Source organism: Coregonus clupeaformis, chromosome 22, assembly GCF_020615455.1.
Source record: "Coregonus clupeaformis isolate EN_2021a chromosome 22, ASM2061545v1, whole genome shotgun sequence".
NCBI lineage: Eukaryota > Metazoa > Chordata > Actinopteri > Salmoniformes > Salmonidae > Coregonus > Coregonus clupeaformis.
This window is the reverse complement of record NC_059213.1, coordinates 3,597,022-3,609,474: the sequence shown is the minus strand read 5'-3', so window position 1 is coordinate 3,609,474 and position 12,453 is coordinate 3,597,022. Positions and strand designations below refer to the sequence as shown.

At 41.8% G+C, this 12,453-nt stretch overlaps 1 protein-coding gene across 3 annotated transcripts in view; it reads left to right on the top strand.

Moving 5' to 3' along the window:
* The window catches only part of acsl1a (acyl-CoA synthetase long chain family member 1a), a 59,188-nt gene that overhangs the window by 30,971 nt on the left and 15,764 nt on the right, over positions 1-12,453 (top strand). For 2 of the 3 annotated variants that reach the window (XM_045206380.1, XM_045206381.1), the window contains exons 4-13: positions 4,005-4,069; positions 4,421-4,522; positions 7,680-7,779; positions 8,511-8,686; positions 8,955-8,987; positions 9,160-9,211; positions 10,011-10,084; positions 10,647-10,724; positions 11,554-11,688; positions 12,228-12,362. In XM_045206380.1, the coding sequence (XP_045062315.1) occupies positions 4,005-4,069; positions 4,421-4,522; positions 7,680-7,779; positions 8,511-8,686; positions 8,955-8,987; positions 9,160-9,211; positions 10,011-10,084; positions 10,647-10,724; positions 11,554-11,688; positions 12,228-12,362 (950 nt within the window). Of the gene's footprint in view, positions 1-4,004; positions 4,070-4,420; positions 4,523-7,679; positions 7,780-8,510; positions 8,687-8,954; positions 8,988-9,159; positions 9,212-10,010; positions 10,085-10,532; positions 10,611-10,646; positions 10,725-11,553; positions 11,689-12,227; positions 12,363-12,453 lie in introns of all 3 variants that reach the window. The other variant, XM_045206379.1, reaches the window with a different exon arrangement.

The following is a 12,453-nucleotide window of genomic DNA, read 5'->3' as shown; positions in this document are numbered from 1 at the left end:
ACCGCCATAAAAAAGCCAGACTACAGTTTGCAACTGCACATGGGGACAAAGATCGTACTTTTTGGAGAAATGTCCTCTGGTTTGATGAAACAAAAATATAACTGTTTGGCCATAATAGCCATCGTTATGTTTGGAGGAAAAAGGGGATGCTTGCAAGCTGAAGAACACCATCCCAACCGTGAAGCCCCGGGGGTGGCAGCATCATGCTGTGGGGGTGCTTTGCTGCAGGAGGGACTGGTGCACTTCACAAAATAGATGGCATCATGAGGAAGGAAAATTATGGGATGTATTGAAGCAACATCTCAAGACATCAGTCAGGAAGTTAAAGCTTGGTCGCAAATGGGTTTTCCAAATGGACAATGACCCCAAGCATACTTCCAAAGTTGTGGCAAAATGACTTAAGGACAACAAAGTCAAGGTATTGGAGTGGCCATCACAAAGCCCTGACCTCAATCCTATAGAACATTTGTGGGCAGAACTGAAAAAGCGTGTGCGAGCAAGGAGGCCTACAAACCTGACTCAGTTACACCAGCTCTGTCAAGAGGAATGGGCCAAAATTCACCCAACTTATTGTTGGAAGCTTGTGGAAGGCTACCCAAAACGTTTGACCCAAGTTAAACAATTTAAAGGCAATGCTACCAAATACTAATTGAGTGTATGTAAACCTCTGACCCACTGGGAATGTGATGAAAGGAATAAAAGCTGAAATAAATCATTCTCTACTATTATTCTGACATTTAAAATAAAGTGATGATCCTAACTGACCTAAGACAGGGAATTTTTACTAGGATTAAAATTCAGGAATTGTGAAAAGCTGAGTTTAAATGTATTTGGCTAAGGTGTATGTAAACTTCCGACTTCAACTATATATATATATATATACATACATACATACATACATACATACATACATACATACATACATACATACATACATACATACATACATACATACATACATACATACAGTGGGGAAAAAAAGTATTTAGTCAGCCAACAATTGTGCATGTTCTCCCACTTAAAAAGATGAGAGAGGCCTGTAATTTTCATCATAGGTACACGTCAACTATGACAGACAAAATGATTTTAAAAAATCCAGAAAATCACATTGTAGGATTTTTAATGAATTTATTTGCAAATTATGGTGGAAAATAAGTATTTGGTCAATAACAAAAGTTTCTCAATACTTTGTTATATACCCTTTGTTGGCTATGACACAGGTCAAACGTTTTCTATAAGTCTTCACAAGGTTTTCAAACACTGTTGCTGGTATTTTGGCCCATTCCTCCATGCAGATCTCCTCTAGAGCAGTGATGTTTTGGGGCTGTCGCTGGGCAACACGGACTTTCAACTCCCTCCAAAGATTTTCTATGGGGTTGAGATCTGGAGACTGGCTAGGCCACTCCAGGACCTTGAAATGCTTCCTTCGTTGCCCGGGCGGTGTGTTTGGGATCATTGTCATGCTGAAAGACCCAGCCACGTTTCATCTTCAATGCCCTTGCTGATGGAAGGAGGTTTTCACTCAAAATCTCACGATACATGGCCCCATTCATTCTTTCCTTTACACAGATCAGTCGTCCTGGTCCCTTTGCAGAAAAACAGCCCCAAAGCATGATGTTTCCACCCCCATGCTTCACAGTAGGTATGGTGTTCTTTGGATGCAACTCAGCATTCTTTGTCCTCCAAACACGACGAGTTGAGTTTTTACCAAAAAGTTATATTTTGGTTTCATCTGACCATATGACATTCTCCCAATCCTCTTCTGGATCATCCAAATGCACTCTAGCAAACTTCAGACGGGCCTGGACATGTACTGGCTTAAGCAGTGGGACACGTCTGGCACTGCAGGATTTGAGTCCCTGGCGGCGTAGTGTGTTACTGATGGTAGGCTTTGTTACTTTGGTCCCAGCTCTCTGCAGGTCATTCACTAGGTCCCCCCGTATGGTTCTGGGATTTTTGCTCACCGTTCTTGTGATCATTTTGACCCCACGGGGTGAGATCTTGCGTGGAGCCCCAGATCGAGGGAGATTATCAGTGGTCTTGTATGTCTTCCATTTCCTAATAATTGCTCCCACAGTTGATTTCTTCCAACCAAGCTGCTTACCTATTGCAGATTCAGTCTTCCCAGCCTGGTGCAGGTCTACAATTTTGTTTCTGGTGTCCTTTGACAGCTCTTTGGTCTTGGCCATAGTGGAGTTTGGAGTGTGACTGTTTGAGGTTGTGGACAGGTGTCTTTTATACTGATAACAAGTTCAAACAGGTGCCATTAATATAGGTAACGAGTGGAGGACAGAGGAGCCTCTTAAAGAAGAAGTTACAGGTCTGTGAGAGCCAGAAATCTTGCTTGTTTGTAGGTGACCAAATACTTATTTTCCACCATAATTTGCAAATAAATTCATAAAAAATCCTACAATGTGATTTTCTGGATTATTTTTTCTCAATTTGTCTGTCATAGTTGACGTGTACCTATGATGAAAATTACAGGCCTCTCTCATCTTTTTAAGTGGGAGAACTTGCACAATTGGTGGCTGACTAAATACTTTTTTTCCCCCACTGTGTGTGTGTGTATATATATATATATTGTGATGTCACGAGAGGCTGTGTCCTGGAGGGACGTTACATCCCCCTGAGGTGGCTGCAAACCCAGACAGCTATGGCTCCATCTGCTGGTATGGTCGGGAACTCCAACCCTCTATGGCCAATCTTCCCACGCAGCTGAAACAAATGAGGAGCTGATGAGCTGAAGGTTTGGGAAGGGAAGAGACACACTGAGGGAGTGTGTGGGGGGTGAAGAGACACAGTCTCCAACCTGGGCTCTCTGGAGGACAAGAGTGCTGCACGTCCACTTCCATGAGGAATATAAGGATTTGGAGATACTTACCTTTGGGAAATACTCACCTTTGGATATATGCACCTGTGGAAATACGTGAGAGACATTTGGAAGGACTTTTTGCTGGGTTGGCCACTAGCTGCAACGTGGACTACAGTAAGGCTGGGGAAAAGTTATCTGAGCGAGTGAGAATTATGATTCTGGATGTGGAAGAGACATCCCTGAACTGTTAACCCTTAAAGAGCCACAAGAGAACAGAATTTTGTTATATTTTCGTTAATTTCCCAAGACCTATAATAAAATCCTTGTTTTGTTTGAACCTTGTCTCCTTGCACTACTTGAGCAATCCCGCTGAAAGCTGTGTAGCCTCTCGTGACGTCACAATATATATATATATATATATATATATATATATATATTGCAAAAACCAGGCAAGGGAACCACAACACATCTATTTGATAATAACATGCCTAATTTGATTGAAATCACCACTTGCCATATTATACAGTTGTTATCATACCCTAAATTCCTATAGGTAGAGTTTCAGGCTTTCTTACAACTTTTTCATGAAAGTTGTTCTACTAAAAATGTTTGTCTGCATCATGCTATTCTTTTCAGCAGCACCCTCTATTTGCATATAGTAATGATTCTCTGGAAGATATGTCGGCAGAGTTGCACCAATGGTTGATACCAGAACTGGGTTCAAATACTATTTGAAGTCTTTCAAATACTTTTAGCCTTTGCTTTTGTCTGCCTGGAGTGCCAGATGGAAGGATTTGCACGTGTGCATTCTATTGGTTTCATTGTACCAGGCAAGCTCAATCAAGCACAGACAACGTATTTGAAATTATTTCAAATAGTATTTTAACCCCTGGTCTGGTTGTAACTGACTTGTGGTTTATTGTCAAATCAAATCAACGTGTATTGGTCGAGTACACAGATTTGCACATGTTATTGCAGGTGCATCAAAATGCTTATGTTTTGAGCACCAACAGTGGAGTAATATATCTAGCAATACACACGAAACACTATCTTACAATACACACAATTCTAAACTTTTGTATTAAGTTGTGAGAAGAATATCATATAAGGACCATGGTTTTCCATCAATAAGCATGTAGTGAACCGCAGTGAGTTTGTTGTCGTCACCAAGGCACGGCCTTTTACTTTCCAGATGATGGGCCCTGTCTAGGATCGAGAAAACCCAACCAGCCTTACGAGTGGCTGTCATACCGAGAGGTGAGCTATACTGCCAATTATTTTATAATTTTTTGTGAGATGAAAAAGTAGTTCCAGTTGGTTTCTCTAAGGGCAACGGACTTTAGACATTTTACAGCCTAGTTTGGTAATTAGTTAGTTCTTCAGTCACAGTCAATTTTAACAATTAACAAAGGGACTGCATGTCCCAATTAACTGAATAGGATATATAGACAATTAACAAATGAGAGATTTTCCCAGTGCCCATTTTTTTATATAGATGTTTTGTTTATTTTTTTGAAATCCATATCAATGAGTTTCCTCAAACCGGTATGGTTCATATGATTGTTCAAATGGGAAAAGCAAAGCATCTTTGCTGTTTGTTTTGTGAAGGTGGCAGACAAAGCGGAGTGCATTGGCTCGGCTCTTCTCCACAGAGGGCACTCCCCGACTGGAGACAAGCATATCGGCATCTTTGCCCAGAACAGGTCAGAGGTAAGAGGAATGAGCAGGAACAATTCTTCTTTCCCTCCATCTTTCTTGCACACTCTCTTGTTTTCAATTGTGCACACATCACCTTTTACATATTCACTGGCTGAGTCTGAATACCTGTACTTGCGTTCTAAATAGTATGCTTTTTGGTAATGCGAAAATAGAAAGTTTCATAGTATATAATATTTCAAATGTAGCATGCTTTAAATTCCAGGATGTCATATTTATTTCGGCTTCTCATCTACAGTTGAAGTCGGAAGTTTACATACACTTAGGTTGGAGTCATTAAAACTCGTTTTTCAACAACTCCACAAATTTCTTGTTAAAAAACTATAATTTTGGCAAGTCGATTAGGACATGTACTTTGCATGACACAAGTAATTTTTCCAACAATAGTATACAGACAGATTATTTCACTAATAATTCACTGTATCACAACTCCAGTGGGTTAGAAGTTTACATACACTAAGTTGACTGCCTTTTTAAACAGCTTGGAAAATTCCAGAAAATGATGTCATGGCTTTAGAAGCTTCTGATAGGCTAATTGCCATAATTTGAGTCAATTGGAGGTGTACCTGTAGATGTATTTCAAGGCCTACCTTCAAACTCAGTGCCTCTTTTCTTGACATCATGGCAAAATCTAAAGAAAGCAGCCAAGACCTCAGAAAAATTATATTGTAGACCTCCACAAGTCTGGTTCATCCTTGGGAGCAATTTACAAAAGCCTGAAGGTACCACGTTCATCTGTACAAACAATAGTACGGAAGTATAAACACCATGGGACCACGCAGCAGTCATACCGCTCAGGAAGGAGACAAATGTACTTTGGTGCAAAAAGTGCAAATCAATTCCAGAACAACAGCAAAGGACATTGTGAAGATGCTGGAGGAAACAGGTACAAAAGTATCTATATCCACAGTAAAACAAGTCCTTTATCGACATAACCTGAAAAGCCGCTCAGCAAGGAAGAAGCCACTGCTCCAAAACAGCCATAAAAAAGCTAGACTACGGTTTGCAACTGCACATGGGGACAAAGATTATACTTTTTGGAGAAATGTCCTCTGGTCTGATGAAACTGTTTGGCCATAATGACCATCGTTATGTTTGGGAAAAAAAGGGGGTTGCTTGCAAGCCGATGAACACCATCCCAACCGTGAAGCACGGGGGTGGCGGCATCATGCTGTGGGGGTGCTTTGCTGCAGGAGAGACTGGTGCACTTCACATAATAGATGGCATCATGAGGAAGGAAAATTGTGTGGATATATTGAAGCAACATCTCAGACATCAGTCAGGAAGTTAAAGCTTGGTCGCAAGTGGGTCTTCCAAATGGACAATGACCCCAAGCATACTTCCAAAGTTGTGGCAAAATGGCTTAAGGACAACAAAGTCAAGGTATTTTAGTGGCCATCACAAAGCCCTGACCTCAATCCTATAGAACATTTGTGGGCAGAACTGAAAAAGCATGTGCGAGCAAGGAGGCCTACAAACCTGACTCAGTTACACCAGCTCTGTCAGGAGGAATGTGCCAAAATTCACCCAACTTATTGTGGGAAGCTTGTGGAAGGCTACCTGAAACGTTTGACCCAAGTTAAACAATTTAAAGGCAATGCTACCAAATACTAATTGAGTGTATGTAAACTTCTGACCCACTGGGAATGTCATGAAAGGAATAAAAGCTGAAATAAATCATTCTCTTTACAATTACTGCCACGCCTTGATCGAGAGAACTCTTGTTGGTTGGGTCAGGGTGTGAGTTTTCTGTTTAGTTTCTATGTTTAGGATCTAGAATTGTATTTCTAGGTTTGGCTGGGTGTGATTCCCAATCAGAGGCAGCTGTCGCTCGTGGTGCTTGAAATCATTGTTCTTCCTCTGTTAACCATGGTTACCTGCAAGGAAACACCTGCCGTCATCATTGCTTTGCACAAAAAGGGCTTCACAGGCAAGGATATTGCTGCTAGTAAGATTGCACCTAAATCAACCATTTTATCGGATCATCAAGAACTTCAAGGAGAGAGGTTCAATTGTTGTGAAGAAGGCTTCAGGGCGCCCAAGAAAGTCCAGCAAGCGCCAGGACCGTCTCCTAAAGTTGATTCAGCTGCGGGATTGGGGCACCACCAGTGCAGAGCTTGCTCAGGAATGGCAGCAGGCAGGTGTGAGTGCATCTGCACGCACAGTGGGCAAAGACTTTTGGAGGATGGCCTGGTGTCAAGAAGGGCAGCAAAGAAGCCACTTCTCTCCAGGAAAAACATCAGGGACAGACTGATATTCTCCAAAGGTACAGGGATTGGACTGCTGAGGACTGGGGTAAAGTCCTTTTCTCTGATTAATCCCCTTTCCGATTGTTTGGGCCATCCGGAAAAAAGCTTGTCCGGAGAAGACAAGGTGAGCGCTACCATCAGTCCTGTGACATGCCAACAGTAAAGCATCCTGAGACCATTCATGTGTGGGGTTGCTTCTCAGCCAAGGGAGTGGGCTCACTCACAATTTTGCCTAAGAACACAGCCATGAATAAAGAATGGTACCAACACATCCTCCGAGAGCAACTTCTCCCAACCATCCAAGAACAGTTTGGTGACGAACAATGCCTTTTCTAGCATGATGGAGCGCCTTGCCATAAGACAAAAATGATAACTAAGTGGCTCGGGGAACAAAACATTGACATTTTGGGTCCATGGCCAGGAAACTCCCCAGACCTTAATCCCATTGAGAACTTGTGGTCAATCCTCAAGAGGTGGGTGGACAAACAAAAACCCACAATTCTGACAAACTCCAAGCATTGATTATGCAAGAATGGGCTGCCATCAGTCAGGATGTGGCCCAGAAGTTAATTGACAGCATGCCAGGGCGGATTGCAGAGGTCTTGAAAAAGAAGGGTCAACACTGCCAATATTGACTCTTTGCATAAACTTAATGTAATTGTCAATAAAAGTATTTGACACTTATGGAATGCTTGTAATTATACTTCAGTATACCATAGTAACATCTGACAAAAGTATCTAAAAACACTGAAGCAGCAAACTTTGAAGACCAATACTTGTGTCATTCTCAAAACATTTGACCACGACTGTATATACTTTTAGCGAGAACGATTTCGGACACGGCGTCAAAGCTTCATCAAATTTTACCCCTGTACTGATGTTATCCATGTCCTCTCCTACAGTGGACCATTTCAGAGCTGGCCTGTTACACGTACTCCCTGGTGTGTGTCCCACTGTATGACACGCTAGGCCTCGAGGCCATTGAATACATCGTCGACCAAGGTATGTCACAGGGCAACCACAAACACCATCTGGTACAAGGTCATGTGGCCTGATATCCAAAATCGACCCCTAGACTTTGATATAGAAATATAATTTCTAGAACAGGAAAGACCCCTTGGACTATGGCAATTTGACTCATGGGTACTGCACTCAAGATTCTATATTGAGGCAGTTATTTAGAGCTGAATGGGTTGGATAGATGCAAGTAATATGGTAGATGTTCCACTTCAGAAACCAAGGTGGAGCTATTACCATAGATCATATACCTATTGAATCCTTACAGATCTACATGATGTGCTACAGTAGCTACGTTCATCACTGGCTAACGTGTCTGTCTTGGCTTCCTCACCAGCTGTAGAATGAACTAGTATCAACCAGCAGACAAGGCGGCCCTTAAAGATTTGTTTATGATATAGAAGTTATCATTTGAACATACTTTACAGTTTGTCATATAAACCTGTTATGAAGCATTATGATTCACTGAAATCTTACCATAACATTGAAAACGTAAAGGAAATGTAATCTGCATAAACTGTCATTAGATGACAAGTCATGGTTATGTCACTGTTGTAGGCATTATACAATAACATTCAATTATTGTGTAACTCAATTTCTCAGGAAAAAAGACTGGACTGTACCTCGCACCATTACGACCATCACGGAACATTAAAAAAAGTTGACCCCCCAAAAAAAGGACAAATAAATAATCCAGTGCCATCCCATGTTTTCAGCCGCCATCTCTACGGTGATCTGCGACTTGGCGGACAAGGCGCGGCTCATCCTGGACTGTGTGAGCGGCAAGGAGCACACATTGAAGACCATCGTGCTCATGGAGGCCTTCGACGAGGAGCTGGTGACCCGTGGGCAGCAGAGCGGCATCGAGATCCTCAGCCTGAAGGATGTGGAGGTAGGCTCTAAAATGTAATGTACTTCTATGTTTACAGTAGTCTCGTTTAGCAAAGGCTCTTATCCAGAGGCTCATTGAGAAAACCAGCATGTTCGAGCAGGGTGAGGCACAGAATTGGTCATTTTGATCTATTTTCTCTAGATTTATGCATATCCCAGCTATGTTTTCTTATGTTAGTGAGCTAATGTTTCAATGCGGGAAAAATTAAACTGAATTATGTGCCATTTTGTGTCTCATGTTTTCTTTACGGTTTCTTTGTCACCCTCAGGCTGTTGGCAAGACCCACCACCAGCAGCCATTGGTGAGTAGGACTGTACAAATCCATATTGTGATTAATTCAAACAGTGGTGATTTAATGAATCCCAAAGAAACTGTGATTTTACTATGTTATTTGTTTGAATATCTGGTATGTCTGTACTGTTAAAATAACTAGCTACTAGTTCGCTCTTAAATATATTTTTGGTCTGCTGTAGCCCCCATCACCGGAGGACCTGGCACTCATCTGCTTCACCAGTGGAACCACAGGTGTGTGTGTGTGCATTAATTCTGCTTTTGTGTCATTACTCTGTATTTCACAATTTGCATATCCCACGTTAATCAATCAATCAAATGTATTTTATGAAGTCCTTTTTACATCAGTAGTTGTCATGAATTGCTTTACAGATACCCATCCTAAAACCCCATAGAGTAAGCAATGCAGAGGTAGAAGCACAGTGGCCAGGAAAAACTCCTTGGAAGGCAGGACATAGGAAGAAACCTAGAGAGGAACCAGACTCAGAGGGGTGGCCAGTCCTCTACTGGTTGTACCGGGTAGACATTTAAGAGTACCATTAAGGCCAGATTGTTTTTCAAGATGTTCATAGAGGACCTGCAGGGTCAGAAAATAACCATAATGGCTATAGAGGATGCAAACACTTCAAGTCTCTATGGTCCGATGGCTTTTCATAGTCAGGGATTCAAAGTAGTATGAACAGACTTATTGCAAAAGCATCACTGTAGAAAAATAGGCCATTACACTGACCTGTATAATGTGATACATTAATACAATTAGTATGATAGTCCAATGTGAAGTAACACACACTGACATACTGTGTATATGCAAGTACATGCATGATCAGGAGGATGTGTGTTACACTTGGACCCTCGTGACAAGAATGATCCAGTTGATGAAAAGCGGTACTAATCCGTTGTGTTTCCATGAATGGAGACTCTCCCACACACATTAATTAGTCACTCTATAATTAGTGACATTGTATACTGGAAACGTGATACATCTACCCATCAAGATTTAATAAACGGTCACTTGTTTTATTTGACTCACCAGGAAACCCAAAGGGTGGAATGCTTACACATGGCAATGTTATCGCCAATTGTGCTGCTTTCATCAAGATAACAGAGGTAAACTAACCATGGGTGTTTTGGTTTAAACGGCAACCTCTGTCTGTTTTGTGATGCTAACACATTATCAGAGAAGTGTTTTTCTTATAACAGGAAGTCGATTTTATTAAACCTGGTAACAATAGAAAACCTAGCTCCCTGTCTTAAAAACAGCAATTTTTATCTTAACATTTGCCTCTGCTTAGTAAAACAAAATGGGGGCTTTTATTATGCTTAGTGTCATGTTAATATGTACTGGTGTATTCCACACTGTGGAAAGCTGCTATTTTCCAAGCCTTCCTTGTACTTCCTTACATCCCCCTGCTAAATGCCCTTTAAAATCCAGCCAGTTATTTTTTTCTCGCTCTTGTTCCTCAATCTTCGTGTTGACTTTCCTGTCTGTCCTCTCCTATCCATTCCTTCTTCCTTTTTTCCCTTCCATATCTTTTTCCGCTCGGTGTCTACTCAGAGCATACTCAAGCTCAGCCCTAAGGATGTGCTCATCTCCTTCCTACCACTGGCCCACATGTTTGAGAGGGTTTTTGAGGTAATGCAATGCCTGACGTGTGTGTGTCTTCCGCAGGTGCACTGCATGCTGAACCTCCACGACATTCACATGTCCTACCTACCTCTAGCACACATGTTTGAGAGGGTAGTGGAGGTACGTACGGAAACTGATAGAATGAGGAGAATGAAGAACCCCTCGTTTCATTTCACCCTTGTTGAAACAGAGACATTTTGTGTGTTGTTTTGCCCATGCTACAGACTACTAGTACTGTATTAGCGGACTGATACAGCAAAGGCCCAGTGCACTACTTTTGTAAGAAAAAAATAAACACTTTTTTTGTTGTATTCAGATTTTTTTTTAGGGGGTGCTGATATGTGTATTTGACCTTAACGCGGCAATCAGCAGTAGAAACAATAACAAATCGGCCTGCCGACACCTGGTTCTGTAAAAAGCTGAGGGATGGGGCTGGAGAAATGTAATCTCTCTCAAATTCATAGACCGAGCTATGGATGCAAGGATTGACCATCCATGATATCAACATTTTTTAAATTGTTTACCTTGTTTTGTGGCTATATAGTGTTTTACATTTTCTTTGTTTACAAACATTGGAGTAAAACAAGCTTATATTTTGGGCTCTGATGGGGTATGACAGTTGGACTAAGCTCATCAGGCATAAGTTATATTCTTCAAGAATCAATATATGTATGTATGTGTATGAGACCATATCTCAATCATTCATTCATTAATTTAAAAGTCCAAAAATGGATGGAAGAAGCAGATTGCCCCTTTTTTAGATACTTGCGCTTAGCTTGATTTAGTTTGCCGGGTACCATGGAACCAATGGAATAGTCACAAAAGTGCAAACTCAAAGCTAGATCACTTAAAATATATTAAACATATTTTACACATGTACTCAACATTTAACGAACACTCTTCCTTTTCATCTGCCGCCTCCTCCCCCGCCACCAACACCCTTCTCCAGGGAGTGATCCTGGTGCACGGTGCCCGGATTGGCTACTTTCAGGGGGACATCCGGCTCCTGATGGACGACCTGAAGACCCTGCAGCCCACAGTCTTCCCTGTGGTCCCCCGCCTGCTCAACCGCATGTTTGACAAGGTCAGATATACTGTAGACCCTGAGGGATGTTTTCGACAATAATATGATTGTATCACTTAGTACCAGTAGCTGGATTTATTTTAATTGGACATTAATAAAAGACTAATAAAATGTATTGGAATAGTTGTACATGTGTATCGAAACCTTTTTTAAAGCATGGGTGGGTGTGGCAAATGGTTTGTAAACCAAGATGCTTCATAAACATTGCAAAGGCGGGTTGGACTGAATTCGACCACAAAGGTTTCAAATAGCTTTGGGGTTTGATATGTTGTTGAATACTCTCTCTTCCTTGGAGAAGGGGCGGTATGTAGCCCAGAGGTCGGACAGGCGGACCAGCAGCCGGACAGTTCAAATCCTGGGCTGGGCAATAAAAGAGCAAACTTAACTGTCAACCAACGGGCTGCTGCTTTACAAATTGTAGCTACTCATCCACTCCAGTTTTGCCCTTAACAAAGGCACAAGGTCGGGAGCAGGGCAAAATACGAATATCCTTTGCAAGATGGAAAATAATATCTTATTTGTCTGTCTCTCCTTCATAGATCTTCGGACAGGCCAACACGCCACTGAAGAGGTGGCTGCTGGTTTTCGCCTCCAGGAGGAAGCATGCAGAGATGATGAATGGTGTGGTCAGGAAGGACAGCTTGTGGGACAAGCTTGTCTTCCAAAAAGTCCAGGTACCCATGGATAGGCACCCAATACTCACGCTAGAAAGGACAATGTTGACTTTAATGTTGCAACTTACATGAGCTAAGTTTCGGGTTCTGG